At 36.3% G+C, this 22091-nt stretch overlaps 1 protein-coding gene across 2 annotated transcripts in view; it reads right to left on the bottom strand.

Annotated features, from left to right (window-relative positions):
• Positions 1 to 22091, bottom strand: part of ALMS1 (ALMS1 centrosome and basal body associated protein) — a 223286-nt gene that overhangs the window by 102526 nt on the left and 98669 nt on the right. For both annotated transcript variants that reach the window (XM_061168580.1, XM_061168579.1), the window contains one exon: positions 10328 to 12168. In XM_061168580.1, the coding sequence (XP_061024563.1) occupies positions 10328 to 12168 (1841 nt within the window). The remainder of the gene's footprint in view (positions 1 to 10327; positions 12169 to 22091) is intronic.

Raw genomic sequence — 22091 nt, 5'->3', positions numbered from 1 at the left:
AGCCCGCGAGCCACTACTGAGCCCACGTGCCACAATTACTGAAGCCCGCGCACTTAGAGCCCGTGCTCTGCACTAGGGAAGCCACTGCAATGAGAAGTCCACGCACCACAACGAAGAGTAGTCCCCGCTAGCCGCAACTAGAGAAAGCCCGCACACGGCAACAAAGACCCAATGCAGCCAAAAATTAATTAATTAATTAATTTTTTAAAAACCCTGGAAATACCAAGCGTTGCAATGGAACTTGCATATGCTGTTAATGAGAACGAAAAATGGTACATTCAGCTCCAGTTTGGGGTAATCAATCATAACCCATTCTGTCTCTCCCACTAAATGCAGCTATAAAACCTAGACAAACTACATGGAGCAGCTATTAGAAGACTCTTGAAAAATAGGAGCAGGCAAATTGGTGAAGACCAGCAACATGTGAAGAAGTACCATTAAATTGGTGATGAGTTAGTTTATCATTGTTTCCTTTAGTATCCAATGACCTGAACTCAATAATAGAGTCTGACACTTAGAAGTGGACATTAGCACGGACAGAAAGACCTCCAGAAGAAGCCCTCTATTCAGGCATGAGGCGTGGAAACAGAAATAGTGTGAAAAATCCCTGTTTTTCTTTTCTCCCTTTCTAGTAATCTCAAGCAATCAAGTAATCTCATGGAGGCAGTGGTACAGCAGTAACAGGGACCAGAAGAAGTTTAAAATTCTGAGGGAGAGAAACCCTCCTCTTTTACCAGAGAAGGTGTGGTCTCAAGAGGGTGAGGTGAACCTGTGTTGATTTTTTTTTTCTCTTTACTGAGCCACCTGGCACTGACAGAAAGTAGCCACAGGAAGCACATAAAAGAGAGGGGTAAATTAAGCCCTTGCCTTCTGTTTTGAGGACCAAAAAAAGGGGAGCTCAAGGGGAAACATATAGAGGAAAGCACCTATTATAATGGTTAAAATATACTGACAATACCACAAGTCGGCAAGGATGGAGAGTAACTGAAACACTTGTACATTCCTAGTGGAAATGCAAAGATACAGCCACCCTGGAAAAACAGTTTAGCAGAGTTTAGTTCTAAACCATTCTTGTAAAGTTAAACACACACATATACCACATGAAACAGCAGCTCTAACTGTAATCACCCCAAAGTGGAAACAACCCAAATATCCTTCAAAGAGTGAATGTATCGATAAACTGTACTTTTTTAAACTTTTTATTGCTTTATGCTTGTAATAAAGCATTAAAAAGTAAAAAACTGATTCATAAAATGAGATGGATAAATCTTAAATATACTTTGTAAAGTAAAAGAAGCCAAACCGGGCTTCCCTGGTGGCGCAGTGGTTGAGAGTCTGCCTGCCAATGCAGGGGACACGGGTTCAAGCCCTGGTCTGGGAAGATCCCACATGCCGCGGAGCAACTGGGCCCGTGAGCCACAATTACTGAGCCTGCGCGTCTGGAGCCTGTGCTCCGCAACAAGAGAGGCCACGACAGTGAGAGGCCCGAGGCCGCGCACCGCGATGAAGAGTGGCCCCCACTTGCCACAACTAGAGAAAGCCCTCGCACAGAAACGAAGACCCAACACAGCCATAAATTAATTAATTAATTAATTAATTAAAAAAAAAAAAAAGCCAAACCCAAAGGGCTAATATATATTTCATGACTTCATTTACATGACACTCTGGAAAGGTAAAACTTGGAAGAAAACAGACCAGGAATTACCAGGGGTCAGGGGAGGGACAGTCCATAAAGGGATGGCATGTGAGAATTTTTGGACTGACAGAAATGCTTTGTATGGAACTGTGATGTGGATTTATCAAAACTGATAGAACTATACACCACAAAAAGTAAATTTTACAGTATGTAAATTTTTAAAAAATTAACCAAGATATTGGGGCAAAATGGAATATAGGATGTAAGAAATGAATCTAACTGCATTATAAATGAATCACATCCTCATGCTGAAGGGTATAAGGAAGAAAAAAGCTAACCCAGGAAACAGCAACAATGTCTGGACTGGATACTATACATAAAACCTGTACTCCAGTTGGAAAATTTGTTTCTCACCTGGGTATGGGATAAGAATTCTGAACCTTTATTTATATACTAGGGTAAATATACTGTAAATAATGAGAGCCATGTTTATCACCATTGGAGAAAGAAGTTATAAAGAAAGGGAAAAGGCTAGAATCAACCCTGTGGTTTTGGACTAGTTGGAGGTATCAACATCGACTTGTGGTTTAAAAAAAAAATACATACACATACATATACATATACATATATACACACATATTATAATAGAGATGGAAATGAATATAGGTGTACATATATGCATGAGTTAATACCTATAATCTTTAGTTTTATTCACTCAGAGGGGCAAGAAGCAGTGTCATCCTAGTAGCAATGAGCAAACCTCATTGGTTTCTAAACACCACTTTCCATTGTTGAAAGTGGGGTACTGAAGTCCTCGACTATTATTGTATTGTTGTTTACTTCTCCCTTTAGATGTTAGTATTTGCTTAATATATTTAAGTGCTTTGATGTTGGGGGTGTTTGTGTGTATGTGTACTGTGTGTGTGTGTGTGTGTGTGTGTGTGTGTGTGTATGACTGCTATATCATCTTGATGAATTGACCCCTTTATTATTATATAATGACCTCCCCTTTGCCTATTGTTACTATTTTGTCTGCTACAAGTTATAACCACCCCTGCTCTCTTTTGGTTTCTACTTGTAAGGAGTATCTTTTTTCCTTCACTTTGAGCTCATATGTCCTTAAAGCTAAAGTGAGTCTCCTGTAGGCAGCATATAGTTGGGTCTTGATTTTGTATCCATCAAGTCTTTTGATTGGAGAATTCAATTCATTTACATTTAGAGTAATTATTGATAGGTAAGGTCTTACTTATACCATCTTATTGTTTTCTGGCTGTTCTGTAGTTTTCTTGTTCCTTTCTTCCTCTCTTGCTGCCTTCCTTTGTGAACTGGTGATTTTCCGTAGTAATATTTTCTGATTGCCTTCTCTTTGGTGAATCTACTATACATTTTTGCTTTGTGGTTACCCCGAGGCTCACATAAACATCTTACAGATAACAATATATTTTATATGATAACAACTTAACTTCAATCACATACAAAATCACTACCCTTTTACTCCTCCCACTTTTATGTTTTTAAACACCCCACTTTTCAACAATGGATGGATCACCCAGACAGCAAAATCAACAAGGAAACATTGGACTTGAAGCATACTTTAGACTAAATGGACTTAACAGACACATACAGAACATTCAGCAGCTGAATACATTCTTATCAAGCATACACAGAACGTTCTCCAAGTTAGATCACATATAGGCTGCAAAACAAATCTTAGCAAATTTAACAAGATTTAAATCATACCAAGTACCTTTGTTGACCACAATGATATGAAACTAGAAATCAATACTGGAGGGAAGCAGGAAATTCTACAAATATGTGGAAATTAAACAACACAGTACTGAATACAAATATGTCTAAAAAAATCAAAAGGGAAAGCAAAAAATATCTTGAAACAAATGAAAATGTGAACACAACATATCAAAACCTATGAGACAAAAGCAGTTCTAAGAAGGACATTTATAGTGCTAAACGCCTTTATTAAGAAAAAAGAAAGGCCTCAAATAAATAACTTTACATCTCAAGGAATGAGAAAAAGAACAGACTAGCCCAAAGTCAGCAGAAGAAAGGAAAATAACAAAGATCAGAGCAGAAATAAATGAAATAGAGACCAGAAAAATAGAAAAGGTCAATAAGATTAAGAACTAGATTTTTGAAGATAAACAAAATTGACAAACCTTTAGCTAGACTAAGAAAAAAAGAGAGGACTCAAATACATAAAATCAGAAATGAAAGAGAAGACAAAGCAACTGATACCACAGAAATATATAGGATCATAAGAAACTATTATGAACAATTATATGTCAACAAATTGGATAACCTGGCAGAGATGGAAAAATTGCCAGAAACATACAACTTACCAAGACTGAATCATGAAGAAAGAGAAAATATAAACAGACCCATGGAGTAAGGAGATAGAATCAGTAATCAAATCTTCTCAACAGAGAAAAGTCCAGGGCCAGATGGTTTAAGTGGTGAATTCTAATAAACATTTCAAGAAGAATTAACACCAATCCTTCTCAAACTTGTCCAAAAATTGAAGAGGGAGGAACATTTGCAAACTCATTTTATGAGGCCATCATATTACCATGATGATCCAAAGCTAGATGAAGACACTACAAGAAAACTACAGACCAACAGCTGATGAATACAGACATAAAATTTCTCAACAAAATATTAGCAAACCGAATTCAACAGCACATAGAAGAATTATACACCATGATCAATTGGGATTTATCCCTAGGATGTAAGGATAGTTCAACATATACGAATCAATAAATATGATATGCTTCTTTAATAGAATAAAAGATAAAAATCATATGATTATCTCAATAGATACAGAAAAAGCATTTGATAAAACACAACATCCTTCAATGATAAAAACTCTCAACAAATTGAGTATAGAAGAAACATCCCTCAACATAATAAAGGTCATGTATGACAAACCCTCAGCCAACATCACACTCAATGGTGAAAGGTTGAAGATTTCCCTCTAATATCAGGAACAAGATAAGAGTACCCACTGTCACCACTTTTACTCAACATAGGACTGGAAGTCATAAGCAGAGCAATCAGGCAAGAAAAAGAAATAAAAGGCATCCAATCACAAAGGAAGAAGTAAGTTGTCTTTGTTTGTACATGATATGATCTAATATCTAATAGAAAATCCTAAAGATTCCACCAAAAACTGTTAGAAATAATCAATGAATTCAGTAAAGTTGCAGGATGCAAAAATCAACATACAAAAATCAGTTGTTTCTATACACTAACAACAAAATATCTGAAAAGAACTAAAGAAAACAATCCCATTCACAACAGCATCAAATCAATAAATACCTAGAAATAAATTTAACCAAGGAGCTAAAACATCTGTTCACTGAAAACTAAAAGACTTTGATGAAGGAAACTGAGGAAGATGCAAACAAATGGAAAGACACATGAAATGTGTTCATGAACCAGAAGAATAAATATTGTTTAAACATCCATACTACTCAAAGCCATTGATAGAGTCAATGCAATCCCTACCAAAATTCCAATGCCATTTTTCATAAAAAGAGGAAAAACAATTCTAAAATTTATATGGAACCACAAAAGACTCTGAATTGCCAAAGCAATTCTGAGAAGGAACAAAACTGGAGGCATCATACTTCCTGATTTCAAACTATACTACAAAGCTATAGTGATCAGAACAGTATGGTGCTGGCACAAAAATAGATACATAGATCAATGGAACAGAACAGAGAACCCATAAATAACCCCCCACATATACAGTCAACTAATATTTTACAAGGGAGCCAAGAATACTCAGTAGGGGAAGGATAGTCTCTTCAATAAGAGGTGCTGGGAAAACTAGATAACCACATGCCAAAAAAATGAAATTGGACTCCTACTTTTACCACTCAAAAATTAATGTGAAATGGGTTAACGACTTAAATGTAAGACCTGAAACCATAAGCTCCTAGGAAAAAACATAGGGAAAAACTCCTTGACATTGGTCTCACCAGTGATTTTTTTGGATGTGACACCAAAAGCACAAGCTACAAAAGCAAAAATCAGTAAGTAGGACTCCATCAAACCCCAAATTCTCTGTACAGCAAAACAGTCAACAAAATGAAAAGGTAACCTACAGAAGAGGAGAAAATATCTGCAAACCATATATCTGATAACTGATTAATATCCAAAAGAACTCATAAAACTGAATAACAAAAAAACAATCTGATTTAAAAATGGGCAGAGGAACTAGAACTGAATAGACATTTTTCCAAAGAAGATATACAAATGACCAACAGGTAGATGAAAAGGTGCTCAACATCACTATTTATCAGGGAAATGCAAATCAAAACAGCAATGAGATCACCTCACACCTGTCAAAAAGTCTATTATCAAAAAGACAACAAATAACAAGTGTTGATAGGGATGTACAGAAAACAGCACCCTTATGCACTGTTGATGGGAATGTAAATTAGTGCTGCCACAATGGAAAACAGTAGGGAGGTTCTTTAAAAAATTAAAAATAGAAATACCATATAATCCAGCAATCTCATCTCTGGGTATACATCCAAAGGAAATGGAAACAGGTATCTGCACTCCCATATTTGTTGCAGCATTATTTACAATAGCCATGGTATGGAAACAACCAGATCTTGTGTCCATCAATGGATAAATGGATAAAGAAGACATGGTGTAGGGACTTCCCTGGTGGTGCAGTCATTAAGACTCCACACTCCCAATGCAAGGGGCCCAAGTTCGATCCCTGGTCAGGGAACTAGATCCCACATGCATGACGCAACTAAGAGTTTGCATGCCACAACTAAGGAGCCCATGAGCTGCAACTAAGACCCGGCGCAATAAAATGAAATGAAATGAAATGAAATGAAAGACATGGTGTATATATACACAAAGGGATATTATTCAGCTGTTAGAGAGAAGGAAATCCTGTCATTTACAACAACAACATAGATGGACCTTGAGGGCATCATGCTAAGTGAAATAAACCAGACAGGGAAAGAGATATACTGTATGATACCATTTACATGTGGAACCTAAAAAAGCCAAACTTGTGGAAACAGAGTAGAATGCTGTTTACCAGGTGCTGGAGGGTGGGGGAAATGGGGAGGTACTGGTCAAAGGGTACAAACTTCCAATTAGAAGATGAATAAGTTCTGGGGATCTATGCACAGCATTGTGATGACAGTTAACAATAATGTATTATATAGTTGAAAGTTGTTGAGAGTAGATATTAAATTTTCTTACCACAAAAACAGTAATGATAATTATGTGACGTGATGGAGGTGTTAGCTAATGCCATGATGGTAATTATTTTGCAACATAAGTGTATCAAATTAAAACACTGTAAACCTTAAACTTAAACAATGTTATATGTCAATTTTATCTAATAAAGCTAGGGAAAAAAAATCTTATTCTCAAAAAAAAAAAACAAAAACAAAACGAGGGTTCTTTGGGGAAATAGTTGATTTCAGGGCTGTGGCAAGGTACAGGAGCCAACATGAAAGTGTTCTCAATAGCTAAAACTAAAACAATTTTAGTAGTATTGGATTGTAATCCAAAGAATGAAATAATTACCCCTGAGTTCATACTAATGTACATGGAAAATTAAAGGAATAAATAAATGGGGGAGGAACAACAGCTCTTGCTTACAGAAGAATTCCAATTAATAAATGTAGAAGGAATAAAGGAAATATGAAAACTCCATTAGAATACCAGAGTAATAATTGCTACAAGCAAGATCTACTGAAGGATGCTTAAAATTAGTGGTCAAAGTTTAAGCAGAAACAGGACATTTGCATAGTCTATCAGTATCTCCCTTAAATATTTAGTATCAAAAAAAAATTTAGTATCTACAAAGGAAAAACATTAAGTTTACAGTGGAGAATCTTGGTAGATACTACTTTAGCCAAGTGATCAAGGTTAACATCACTAGTCATGCATATCAACTTAATGTGCTCCCTGATGAAATGCACTGAAAGTGTATAACCTCAGTCTAATCTTGAGACAACATCAGACAAAGCCAAATGGAAAAGACTTTCTCCAAAATAACTAATTCTCTTCAAAGTGTGAAGGTTATGAAAAACAAGGAAAGTCTGAGAAACTGACACAGATTGGAGGAGATTAAGGACACAACTACATGCAAGGTGAGATTATGGGATGGATCTGAAACAAAAAAGGTTCATTTGTGGAAAAACCAGGTGAAATCCAAACTGGTCTATACATTTAATTATAATTTTATATGAAGGAGAATTTCTTAATTTTGGTAAATGTTTTATGGTTATGATATTAGGGTAAGATGTTAACATAAGGGGAAGCTTTAGCAAAGGGTATATTGGCAACCTCTACAATATGCCCCCAATGGGACGTCCCTGGCAGTCCAGTGGTTAAGATTCCACGCTCCCAATGCAGGGGGCAAGGGTTCGATCCCTGTGGGGAACTAAGATCCCATCCCACATGCCACTCGGCGTGGCCAAAAAAAAAAAAAAATCCCCCCAATGATCTCTGCCTCCTGGTATTCATGCACTTGTGTAATCCCTAACCCTTGAGGGTTGGCTGGAAATAGTGATTCATTTCTTTCTAGTAGAATGTGGCAGATGTGGTGAGATTCACTTCCAAGGTTAGGTTACAAAGTAAAGAGTGTGGGTTTTGTCTTCAGCACCTTTTCCTGCACTCTCAATTGCTCACTCTGAGAAAAGCTTTGCTGTCATAGCTGCCATATGGAAAGAAGAAACTGATTATTTCTGGCCAATAACTGTGTGAGTGAGCTTGGAAGGACATTCTCTTAGTCAAGCCTTGAGATGGGACCACAGCTGTAGCCAATACCTTGTTTGCAACCTTGTGAGAGACCCTAAGCCAGAAGCACCCAGCTAAGCCATGCCTAGATCTCTGACCCACAGAAACTTTGGGATAATATTTATTGTTTTAAGCTGCTACATTTCAGGGTAATAGGTTACACTGCAATAAATAACACAGGAACTCTACTATTTTTTGCAGCTCCTCTGTAAGTCTAAAATTATCTCAAAATAAAAAAGTTTAATACATATATAAATGTTTTATGCATATATATATGCACACATACACTCACACACATAGATAAGTGTGTATATGTATATACAGTCTGAATTATTTATGGACTCTGGAGTCAGACAAACCTAGGTTCAAATGCCACCTCCAACACTTAATGGCCATGTGATCTTGGGCAAAACATTTAATTTCTCTAAGTATTAGGTTTTAAAAATCTATAAATTGAGGTAATAATATCTACCTCTGGATGATTATACTAAGTATAAAATGATATACACATTGACTACAATGCCTGGCATTTAGTACATTCTGAACAAACAGCATCATTATTAGTTCATATTTAAAATCATCTATAATTTTCTTCTCATTCAAGGAATTCAGCTCCAATAACTTGGCATTTTATCACTTAGAAGAGTTTAAGTATTGTATGTAAACTTGTCAATCTTTTAATTTCTAAACATTTTTCACACACAGTACTGATCTCTATAAGACTCTACTATTTATAATAGTACTGAAATCAGAGATTGACCTTGTTTTTTCCTGCCCCAATCCAATTCTCAACCACTAATTTTTCAAGCTGTAATGGACCTTTAAGCTTTCCAACCCTTTCCTTCCATCAATCATCTATATATGAGTGCCAAAGATATTAAATGACTTGTCCAAGAGGACAGTTGATAGAATAGTTTAAGTAGGGTTTAGGATTCGGGAGAGAGAGTACCATGTGGTGAACAAGCTCTTGCTTAGACTGAACAGACTGCATTATTTGAGACAATGAGGTTTGCTGAAAAGGTAGCAATGTCAGTGTCTCAGTTTCCCAGAGGGCAAATAAGGATACCACCACCTACCTCATAGGGTTATCACAAGTATTAAATGAGATAACATATTTAAGTCCCTCACTGCCATGACTACCACATGCGGATGTAGATTAAACATTTTTTCCCTCTTTGTAAGGCCAGTGCTCTCCACTATGAAATACTACCTTCTCAACTACAAGGTGGAAACATTAAACACAGACGGTAATTCGTTTAGCCATATGGTAAAAGACTCATTAATGTAAAACTGAATCAATGACAGTCTTAAAATCAATCTGAATAGTATAAATCTAATGCATTTATCCCTGAATTGGGTTTCCATTCCTACAATCATTGTGAAGTAATAAGGCATCACATCAGGGACCACATTAGGTTGACGTGCATTACTGGTGATGTTAACCTTGACAACTTGGCTGAAGTGATGTCTGCCAGGAAATTTCACTTTTTTTCATTCTAAGTACTAAATATTTGAGGGGAATCATGAAATGGAAACAAAGAGAGAGGGGGAGAGGGAGCAAAGCCTGGTCTTCAGCATATTTCCAATGTAATAAATAAGGAATTAGTAAATTGTACCACTCAATGATCAAAGATTCTTCTTAGAGTAATTCAGTGTTTTAAAATACTTGATGTCAAGTCGTTTTCCAAAAGCTCTTTGAGTATAAATACATTACTCTCAGGTGTTTTCTCTTAGTTAGGTGTTTATTCCTTGAAAGAATTCTAGCTTAGGCAGATACAACCTCCCCTAAGAGAAATCATACTGCCTCTCCCCCAAGAACTTACATTTGCTTAAGTATTTTAAACCCTTTATCATAAATTCCATTAGCTTGCTTGTCATCACAATGAGACTCACCGAACTGCAGATACCGGAGTCCCTTCTGGATTGGAATATCCTTCCAAATCTGAAATGTTCACTTGTGTTTGCCTTGAGGTTACTATCTGGCTATTCTGAAAAGGTATGGTTTTCAAGTCCTGAGAAATAATATTACTATCTGGAAGAGGAGACTGTACAACTTGGAAGTCCAGTGAAGATTTAGGTCCTAGAAAACCTAAAGATTCTTGATCCTGTGCTACAGGTTTACTGGTCAATAATTTGGAGGTTGGTTCCAATGATTCTGAAGATACAGTCTGTAGGTCAGAGTTAAACTCACTATTCATCCTTGTTTTAGAGGCAGGATCCAATGAATGAAATCTTTTATCTAAGGTTCCACTATCCAACTTGGAAGGAGTCTTGGGACAAAGAGTTATACGAACACAAGAAAGTGCTTTTCTATTTGAAGGTGGAGTAGATGCAGATGTTACTACTGTACATTGATTTGGTGCTGATGGGGAGGCCACATCACTGAATTTGGCTTCAACATTTATCATATCAGAAATGTGTAATTTAGGCTTATGTTCATTATTCTTTTCTACTATACAATCCTGACCTTGAGGAAGGGGAGAATGGTGTTTTCCCATGTGGTGATCTACATCTGGGGCTTTGCTTTGCTCAAAGAGCTGACGTTGTTCAAGAAAAATGGGAGAAGGAAGGTCTGAAGCTATATAATCCTGACTTTGAGGAAGGGGAGAGTGGTTTTCTCTCAACTGATTATCTTTATGTTGGGTCTTGCTTTGTTTAAAGAGTTCTCGTTTTTCAAGAAAAATACGACAAGGGAGATTTGGAGCTACATAATCCTGATGTTGAGGAGGGGGAGAATTGTGTTTTCTCACACGGTGATCTGCATGTGAGGCTTTGCTTTGTTCAAAGAGCTCTTGTTCAAGAAAAATGTTCGAAGGAAGATCTGGAGTTATAGTTACATTCTTCTCTTTTACTCCTAGTGTGGAACTTGGTCTGCCCATGCTAATGAGAGTATCGTCATCAGAAAAATGAACTTCCTTGAAATTGCTATCATTTGCACTGGTACTGGGCTTATAATGACTGCCTTTAAAATCTGATCTTTCTAAGGGTTTTTCTTCTTGGTGAGAATGTTCAACAGATAATTTTTGGCTTTCCCTACTATTTTCTGCTATAATAGTCACAGTTTTATCTGGTGACTGACTAATGATTTTAAATGATGAAGGGGAAGAGGTTTTCTCTTTTAGATCTCTAGGATTTTGCTCTTCAGTGATATGAGAATTAACTACCCCCACAGATGCTCCAGTACACTGGCTACCTTCAGTAACACCAACCTTAAGAAAAGAGGAATCTGAAAAGCATTTAGAATGTCGGTGAGATGAGAAAGTGATGGAGGTAGTAAACTTTTTCATGGGTTCTGGGGGCAGCATTTGTGATGAAGACTGACAATCCATTTCTTCAGGTGGCATACAAGCAGGTTCTACTAATTCTGACAGCCAAGGGTCCAACTTTTCACGGAATGGCATTCGAAGACCCTTGCTAATTTTCAAGTCATCACCTATAAAGTTTTGAAATGGGGAACGACTTTGTAACTGCAATGAATTCCAAACTTTGAAATGGGAGTTGTTCTGGTCCAGTGACTTGGCAAGGTTGATGTGCCTGGTTGTCCATGATGATGGGCTCCGTTGTCCTCTGATCATTTCTGAGGGTTCAGCAGATCTGAAAACACAAGGGTGGCTGTCCAATTGTGGCCGTTCAGCTGTTAGAGTCCTGAAACATCCTTTTTCATGGCTCTCAATAATAATGTGACTACATACAGCTTCTGGCTTGCATCCTATTCCCTGTGGACTCTGTAAACCCTAGAAGATATAAACAAGTTCTTACTTGACGTAGTCCAAATAGTTATATAAAAATTAGATTCCTATCTAGGCTAAGATCTGACCAGGAAGGTAATGTTGATCTTTTATAATGAAACAGGTAAGAACACAACAAGAAAAAGACAGCTAACTATAGAATAAAATGGCTCATGATAAGTAAGACCACAGAGTTAATTTCTTCTAAAAATTTTCACTGAAGTAACAAAAGCAAAGACTACTACTCACCTTTTTTGTTCTAGTAACAGAGGTCCCTTACCCCAACTTCTGCTGGTCACATGACTACCAGCAGAGACATTTCCAGTTTCTTCTGCAGCCAGATGTGACCATGTGACTAGGTTTAGGCCAATGGGATGTGAGCAAAAGCAGTAAGTACAACCTCTGGTTCCTGTCCTTAAAAAAATCAAGTTCCTGACCTCTATGTTTCCCTACCACAACCATCATTACCATCACCATTACCTTTGCCAACTGAAAATGGTGATGTCTAGAACAACCTTGGGAAGCCAAATGTAAGGATGGCTCAGCTGCCCACCCAGTTTGGTTCCTCAGAAGACCTCAAGAAGCAGAGCTTTCTTTCCTACCCTGGATATGAGAGAAAAATACAGTTCTACCTTATTTGAGCCATTGTATTTGAGTCTCTTTGTTACAGAAGCTTGGCCTACAACCTAATATTTACCATTAACAATAGGAAAAAGAACTAGTACCTCCTTCTGGGGTATAGGATCAGTGCCTAACGATAAATATAACATTTCTTTGAGATTTCTGTGTTTTACCTATAAAGTTATAACCTGGCATTCTATTTAATTTTAGTGCCACATTTGATTTCATATAAAAATATTTTAAATTATGGTGCCATTTCTCACATAATGGAGGAGATGTACTTTTCCCTATTCCTCCTGCTAAGCACAACTAAAAATCCTGGATATTATATATACAACAAACTTAAAAAGAATCTGAAAGGTGTAGAGAAAAAGGCAGACTGGCTAGGGACCTTGGGACCTGAGGAGTAACAAGGTAGTGAGATCCCTGGGTTTTCTTTTTACTTCAAATATCCCAGACTTGGAGGTGAAGACAGCAACCCATGAACAAAGAGCACAGAAGAGCACAAAGAGCACAAAAGCTCTAAGAAAAACCTGCTCTCATGAGCTATAAAACAAGCAAAGGTAAAGTTTAGCAAGACACAAAACTTTTAGACAATAACCGCTCTCTTCCAGCCAAACATCACAGAAAAACACTGTGGCCTCACCCACACTCACACCAGCAAAAGCCAAGTGAGGAGCTTGAGATCTATCCTTTCAAAACTCTAATAAGGAACCCCAACATCCAGGCCAATGTGGAATTAGAGATGGTCAAGCAAGATCCCAGAACTATTTTTACCCCTGATGGCTAGTAATGAGCTACCCCTCCCTGTGATGTCAGTAGAGACGACATGGGGAGACAGCTTTCATTCCCACTTAGCAGTAATGAGGTGCCTCTCTCTCTCCCAGCTGCAGACTGGAAGAAAAGATTTGCAAATCTCATATCCAATAAAAAACTTACAAAGAACTCTCAAAATTGAGGAGTAAAAAAAAAAAATTTTTTAAACAATCCAGTCCCCCAAAAGGGGCAAAAACATATACATTTCACTGAACAGGACAGAGATGGGAAATAAGGGCATGCAAAGATGTTCAACACCATTAATCATTAAGGAAATGGAAATTAAAACCACAATAAAATATCACAACACACCTATCAGAGAATGGCTAAAATAAAAAATAATGACAGGACTTCCCCGGTGGCGCAGTGATTAAGAATCTGCCTGCCAATGCAGGGGACACAGGTTCCAGCCCTGGTCTGGGAAGATCCCACATGCCGTGGAGCAACTAAGCCCGTGCACCACAACTACTGAGCCTGTGCTCCAGAGCCCATGAGCCTAGAGCCCGCTCTCTGCAACGAGAAGCCACCACAATGAGAAGCCCATGCACCACAACAAAGAGTAGCCCCTGCTTGCTGCAACTAGAGAAAGCCCGTGCAGCAACGAAGACCCAATGCAGCCAAAACATAAATAAAAAAATCGAATAAATTAAAAAAAAAAATAATGACAACATCAAATGCTGGTGTGGCTGTGGAGTAATGAGATCACTCACACATTACCGGTGGGAATGTAAAATGGTACAAACGTCAAATAGTACAAATGGTGTGGAAGTTTCTCAAAAATTTAAAACATACAATTACCATATGACCCAGCAATAGTAATAAAGACCTATGTTCATCAAAAACCTGCAGAGGAATGTTTATAGCAGCTTTATTTGTAATAGCGAACAACTAGAAAACTACCAAGTTGTCATTCAACAGGTACATATTTAAACAAATTGTAGTACATCCATACCATGGAATACTACACATCAGTAAAAATGAACATACTGTTGATATTGAATATTCTGCAGAGAATTATGCTGAGTGAAAAAAAGCCAATACTAAATGACTGCACACTGTATGATTTCACTTATACGAGTCTTAAAATGACAAAATTATAGAAATAGAAACTAGATTAATGGTTGCCAGGGGTTAAAAAAGGAATGGGAATAAGAGAGAAGTGGATGTAGCTATTACAAGGCAACATAAGGGACCCTTGCAGTGGTGTAAACATTAAGTAGCCTGACCGTATCAATGTCATTATCCTGGTTGTGATATATTGTTACAGATTTGCAAGATGTCATCATTGTCGGAAACTAGGTCAAGGGGAAAAGCAATCTTTCTATATTATTTCTTACTACTTTATGAGAATCTACAATTACTTCAAAGTAAAATGTTTAAATTTTTAAAAAGCCAACAAACTAATTAAACACCACTGGACAAAAAACCCTTTAAAAATGTGATATTTATTCCATGGCTGCTTATTACCCTGACACTGCCTGACATATCACTGGGAAATAAATATTCCAATTGGAAATAAATACTCCAATGACTAAGAATCATAAACTTAGTCCAGCCTCTTAAAACAGGGCATGATTAGATTTATATTCATCCCAAAAGACGTTTCTTCCTCCTTTCCAATAATCCGTATCTTACAATTTTTTGGAACACTCCAAACCCTACAGCCTTCCATCACCTCTTTCAAGCTTTATAATAATTATAAACAGCTTTCAAATAACTTTTCCATTTAAAAAATTCTTATAGCTTTGGTATTTGGCAAATAAATTTTAGTATTTTCATATAACCTTTTCCAGATAAGCCGTAAAAACTTATGTTATATCCCAACAATGTATCACATGTTAAAAGCTACCATTTAGCTCAACAAAATCCAACACTCTTTAATGATAAACTCACTCAGTAAACTACAAATGAAAGGGACTTCCTCAAACAGATGAATGGCATTTACAAAAGATGCACAGCTAACATTATACTAAATAGTGAAAGATCAGATGCTTTTTCCTTAGGATAAGACCAACACAAGTATGTCCATACTTCCTCTTATCATCTGGACGTTCTAGCCAGGGCAATCTAGAAAGCAATTTAAAGAAATCCAGAAAGGAGAGGAAGAAGTATCTCCATTTGCAGATGACATGATCTTCTACACAGAAAATAGCAAGGAAATCACACAAAAACCAACTAGGACTAATAACCAAGTTCATTAAAGTTTAGGATGTGAGCTCAACAGACAAAAATCAACTGCATTTCCATACACGGTGAACAATCCAAAAATGAAATAGAACAATTCCATTCACAATAGCATAAGAAAGAATAAAATACTTAAGAATATATTAATCAAAATAAATAAATAAAACTAGTACACCACAAAACATTATTGAAAGAAATTATAGAAGATCAGAATAAATGGAAAACTGGCCCAATGGATTGGAAGACTTAATATTGTTAAGACGGCAATATTCCCGTATTGATCTACAGATTCAAGGCAATTCCTAACAAAATGCCAACTGGCTTTTTTTCTTTGCAAAAATTCACAAGCAGATCCCAAAGTTCATACAGAAATTCAAGGGACCCACTGTAGCCAAACCCATCTGGAAAATGATGAACAAAGCTGGAGGAGTCAAGTTCTGATTTCAAAACTTATCACACAGCTACAGTAATCAAAACAGGGTGGTACTGGCACAGGAACAGATATATAGATCAAGAGAATAGAACTGACAGTCCAGAAATAAACACTAACATTTATGATGAATTGACAAAAAGGCCAAGAAAATTCATAGGGAAAGAATAGTCTTTTCAGCAAACATTGCTGGGACAACTAAACAACCATGTGTAAAAGAATGAATTTGCACTCCATATATTAAAAAATGCCTCTAAGGGGACAGGCAACAAAAATAAAAATATATACATGTAGTTGTCCAGTTTTCCCAGCACGACTTATTGAAGAGACTGCCTTTTCTCCATTGTATATGTTTGCCTCCTTTGTCATAGATTAGGTGGCCATAGCTGCATGGGTTTATTTCTGGACTTTCTAGAAAATCAATAATTCCATTGACCTATATTTCTGTTTTTGTGCCAGTACCATACTGTTTTGATTACTGTAGCTCTGTTGTATAGTCTGAAGTCAGGGAGCCTAATTCCTCTAGCTCTGTTCTTTTCTCAAGATTGCTTCCGCTATTTGGGGTCTTTTGTGTTTCCATAAAAAGTGTAAAATTTTTTGTTCTAATTCTGTGAAAAACGTCCCTGGTAATTTGATAGGGATTGCATTGAATCAGAACACTCCCTAACACCATACACAAAAATAAACTCAAAATACTTATTTGCAAAGCAGGAATAGAGTCACAGATGTAGACAACAAACGTATGGTTAGCAAGGAGGGAAGGGGGAGGTGGGATGAACTGGGAGATTGGGACTGACATAAAAACACTACTATGTATAAAATTGATAACTAATGAGAACCTACTGTATAGCACAGGGAACTCTACTCAATGCTCTGTGGTTACCTAAATGGGACGGAAATCTAAAAATGAGTGGATATATGTATACGTATAGCTGATTCACTTTGCTGTACAACAAGAAACTAACACAACATTGTAAAGCAGCTATACTCCAATAAAAATTAATTTAAAAAAACATACAGGTGCATATAATCAGTGAAAGACCCTTCTCCTCAAAGAAAACTAATGTTAATACTTCGTTGTTTTTGTTTTTGTTTTAATTTTATTTATTTATTTATTTATGGCTGTGTTGGGTCTTCGTTTCTGTGCGAGGGCTTTCTCTAGTTGCGGCAAGTGGGGGCCACTCTTCATCGCGGTGCGCGGGCCTCTCACTCTCACGGCCTCTCTTGTTGCGGAGCACAGGCTCCAGACGCGCAGGCTCAGCAATTGTGGCTCACGGGCCTAGCCGCTCCGCGGCATGTGGGATCTTCCCAGACCAGGGCTCGAACCCGTGTCCCCTGCATTGGCAGGCAGATTCTCAACCACTGCGCCACCAGGGAAGCCCACTTTTGTTGTTTTTTTTAAAGAGAGAAATCTTAATTACATAAGCACTGGTTTGGTTATTTTTCAGTAAATTTGAAATATTAAAGATCTCTAGATTGAAATAAAGAGAGGTACAATTTGAATCTTTCATATATAATTATTTTAGTTTTAACAAGGAAATTTACAAATTTGAGCTTAAATTGATCACAGCATTCAATGGTAAAGGGTTTCACAGGAACTCAGATTAACTCTTTTGATTCACTTCAGTAGGAAAAATAAAAACTGGAAAATTAAAAAATTTTAAAAAGTAAAAATATATAAATTAGACATCAAAACTTAAAACTCTGTATCAAAATATACAACCAAGAGAGCTAAAAGGCAACCTACAGAATGGGGGAAAGTATGTGCAAATCATATATCTGATAAAGGGTTAATATCTAGAATATGTAAAGAATTCTTACAACTCAAACAAAAAAACAACCCAATTCAAAAATGGGTAGAGGTCTTGAATAGACATTTCTCCAAAGAAGATATACACCTGGTCAACAAGTCCATGAAAAGATGTTCAAATCAATAATCATCAGCAAAATGCAAATCAAAAGCACAATAAGTTGTCACTTCATACCTGGCATAGCCATTATAAAAAAAAAAAACACACAGAAAATATTAAGTGTTGGTGAGAATGTGAAAAAATTTAAATCCTTATGCACTATTTATTGATTGTAATGTAAAATGGTGCGGCTGCTATCAAAAACTGTATGGCAGTTCCACAAAAACATAAAAATAGAATGACCACATGATCTAGCAATTCCACTTCTGGGTCTATACCAAAAGAATTTAAAAGCAGGGTCTCAAGGAGATATATTTATATGCTCATATTCACAGCAGCACTATTCACAATAGCCAAAAGGTGGAAGCAACTCAAGTGGCACTGATGGATGAATGGATAAACAAATGTGGTACATACATACGATGGAATATTATTCAGCCTTAAAAAGGAAGGAAACTCTGACACATGCTACAACATGGATGAACTTTGAGGACGCAATTTAAGCAAAATAAGTCGGTCACAAAAAGAAAAATACTGTATGATCCCACTTTTATGGAGCTATCTAAAGGAGTCAAATTCAGAGACAAATTAGAATGGTGGTTGCTAGGGGTTGTAGAAGAGGGGGGGGATAGGAGATTGTGGTTTAATGGATATAGAGTTTCAGTTTTATAAGAAAAAGAGTCCTGAAGATTGGATGACAACAATGTTAATACAGTTAACACCATTCAACTGCAGAGCTAAAAATGGTTAAGATGATAAATTTTGTTATGTATTATTTTATCACAATTTTTAAAAACAAAAATAAAAATAATTTAAAATTGCCTCAAAGGGGATCACAGACCTAGATATAAGAACTAAAACTAAATCTCTTTGAAGATAATGATAAATTTTTGTGACTCTGGATTATGCCATGATTTCTTAATATGACACCAAAAGCACAAGCAATAAAAGAGAAGTATAATTTGGACTTTGTCAAAATAAAAAACTTGTGGGACTTCCCTGGTGGCGCAGTGGTTAAGAATCCACCTGCCAATGTAGGGGACACAGGTTCGAGCCCTGGTCCTGGAAGATTCCACATGCCATGGAGCAACTAAGCCCGTGCGCCACAACCACTGAGCCTGAGCTCTGAAGCCCGTGAGCCACAACTACTGAGCCTGCGTACCACAACTACTGAAGTCTGCGCACCTAGAGACTGTGCTCCACAACAAGAGAAGCCATCGCAATGAGAAGCCCGCACACTGCAAAGAAGAGTAGCCCCCGTTTGCCGCAACTAGAGAAAGCCCGCATGCAGCAATGAAGACCCAACACAGCCAAAGATAAATAAATAAATAAATTTATAAAAAAATAAAAACTTGTGCTTCAAAGGTCACCATCAAGAAAGTGAAATGACAGTATAAAGAATCAGAGAAAATACGTACAAGTAATATATCTGATAAGAATCTAATACTCAGAATATACAAAGAACTCCTACAATTCAACAGTAAAAAGACAATTAAATTTTAAAATGGGCAAAAGCTCTGAATAGAGATGTTTCTGCAAAGAAGATAAATGACAAATAACCACATGAAAAGACATTCAGTATCATTAATCATTAGGAAAATAAAAACAAGATGAGACACTACTTCATACCCATCAGAATAACTATAATCAAAAAGGCAGAAAATAGTGACATTGAAAAGGTTTTCTAGTATGAGAAACTAGAACCCTCATACACTGTTGGTGGGAATGTAAAATGGTACAGTTACTTTTGAAAAACAGTTTGGCAGTTCCTTAAGATGTTAAACATAGAGTTATCGTATGTCCTAGCAATTCCACTTCTAGGTATATATAGCCAAGAGATAGGAAAACATGTCCATTCAAAAACTTGTACACTTATGTTTATAGCAGCACTATTCACAATGCCCAAAAAGTGGAACAACATGTCTATCAACTGGCGAATGGATAAATAAAATACAATGTATCTATACAATGGTATATTATTTGGCAATCAAAAGTACTGAAGTACTGATTCATGCTACTATGCAACATGGATGAATCTTGAAAATATTATGCTAAGTAATAAAGAAGGCAGTCACAAAAGATCACATATTAAATGATTCCATTTATATGAAACGTCCAGAATAGGCAAATCCATAAGGAGAGAAAGTAGATTATTGGTTGTCTAGGGCTAAGGGAATGGAGGTGGAGGGGTAGAATGGTAAAAATGTTCTAAAATTTAGTTACTGGCCAATTCTGTAAATAAAGTAAAAACGATTGAATTATATATTTTAAATGGGTGAATGGTACTGTATATAAATTGTAGTGAGATAAAGCTGTTACAAAAGTACTTTTAGCTGATATGTCCTTTATGAATTTCCAGACTATTTCTTAATTAAAATTTTCACCTAACAGAGCTACTTGAGTTTTGTCAGATTATTCACTCATTGCTCAGCTTAATATCACAAGTCACAGACCTCATGTAACAAACCAGAAAGGAAATAGTAGTTCCTCCCTGTTACATAAAACAAACAAAACTAAACACACACATGCACATGTGCATGCACACACACAGCCACACATACACAGTCATCTAGCACTAAAAGTAAAAATCTACTCTCTACAAAGAAATGAAACATGGATTACTATTTCATGCAAAATTCCCTTGAGGTAATACCCTCGCAGTCCAGTGGTTAGGACTCCGTGCTCTCACTGCCGAGGGCCCTGGTTCAATCACTGCTCGGGGAGCTGAGATCCCACAAGCCACACAGTGCAGACTAATTAATTAATTAATTAATTAATTAATTAATTAATTAATTAATAAGGAAGTAAGTAAAGCTTTTAAAAAAATTAAAATTATTTTAAAAACTCCCTTGAAAATCAATAAATTTATGGAAACAAATGTTTTAAAAATAAATAAGGGTTATTATAAGCTTGAGTGTAAAATTTTAGAAAAATCTATAAACTACCACGGAATTACTTGACAGGATTAATTTTCTACATTGTTCATAATTTTATATTTTAGGACCTCAAAGTCAAAACTTAAAAAAAAAACAAAAACTACAACAGTTAAAGCAATTTCTACTTGCATTAGAACCAATGAGTATGCTAAGTCTTCTTTTAAAATGTTTTCTGGGAAAACTTGAAAATCTTGCTATACATTTAAAATCAACCCTAAACCTACTGGGATGAGAACTTCATTATTTATATTCAAAACAACAGTAAGTCTAAGCAACAATACTTTGTATGCGTGTGGATATTTTACAGCTCTGTAAAATACATTCTTTCGGAAGAATGTTTAATGTAAAAACAAGCACAACATACACAAAAGATCAGAGACAATATAAAAACATATTAGTCAACTTATATGCAAATGTTTTATAGAGGTAAAATTCACGTAACATGAAGCTAACCATTTTAATGCGTATAACTTGTTAGCATTTAGACCACCTCTATCCAGTACATAACCATCACCTCTATCCAGTTCCAAAAGTTTTATCAACCCAAAATGAAACCCATATCCATTATGCAGCTACCCCTTCTCCCCTCTCTGCTCAACATTTGCCAACTATTAATAAGCTTTCTGTTTCTGTTAATTTAACTATTCTGGATATTTCATATAAATGGAATAATATGTGACCTTTCATATCTGGATTCTTTCACTCAGCATAATGCTTTCAAGGTTCACCTATACTATAGCATGTATCAGAAATTCATTGCTATTTATGGCTGAATAATATTCCATTGTATTGGATATACCACACATTCTTTATCTATTCATTAATTGATGGACATTTAGCTATTTCCAACTTTTGGCTTTTATGAACAGTGCTATTATGAAAACTTATGTACAATTTTTTGTTTGAACACCTGTTTTCAATTCTTTTGGGTATACACCTAGTAGTGGAATTGCTGGGTCATTATTATTATTATTCCACACTATTATTATTTGTTATTCTACGTTTAACTATTTGAGGAACCGCAAAACACAG

The sequence above is a fragment of the Eubalaena glacialis genome, chromosome 14, assembly GCF_028564815.1.
Source record: "Eubalaena glacialis isolate mEubGla1 chromosome 14, mEubGla1.1.hap2.+ XY, whole genome shotgun sequence".
Classification (NCBI taxonomy): Eukaryota; Metazoa; Chordata; class Mammalia; order Artiodactyla; family Balaenidae; genus Eubalaena; species Eubalaena glacialis.
Note: the sequence above shows the minus strand (reverse complement) of the source record. Positions and strands in the feature narration are given on the sequence as shown.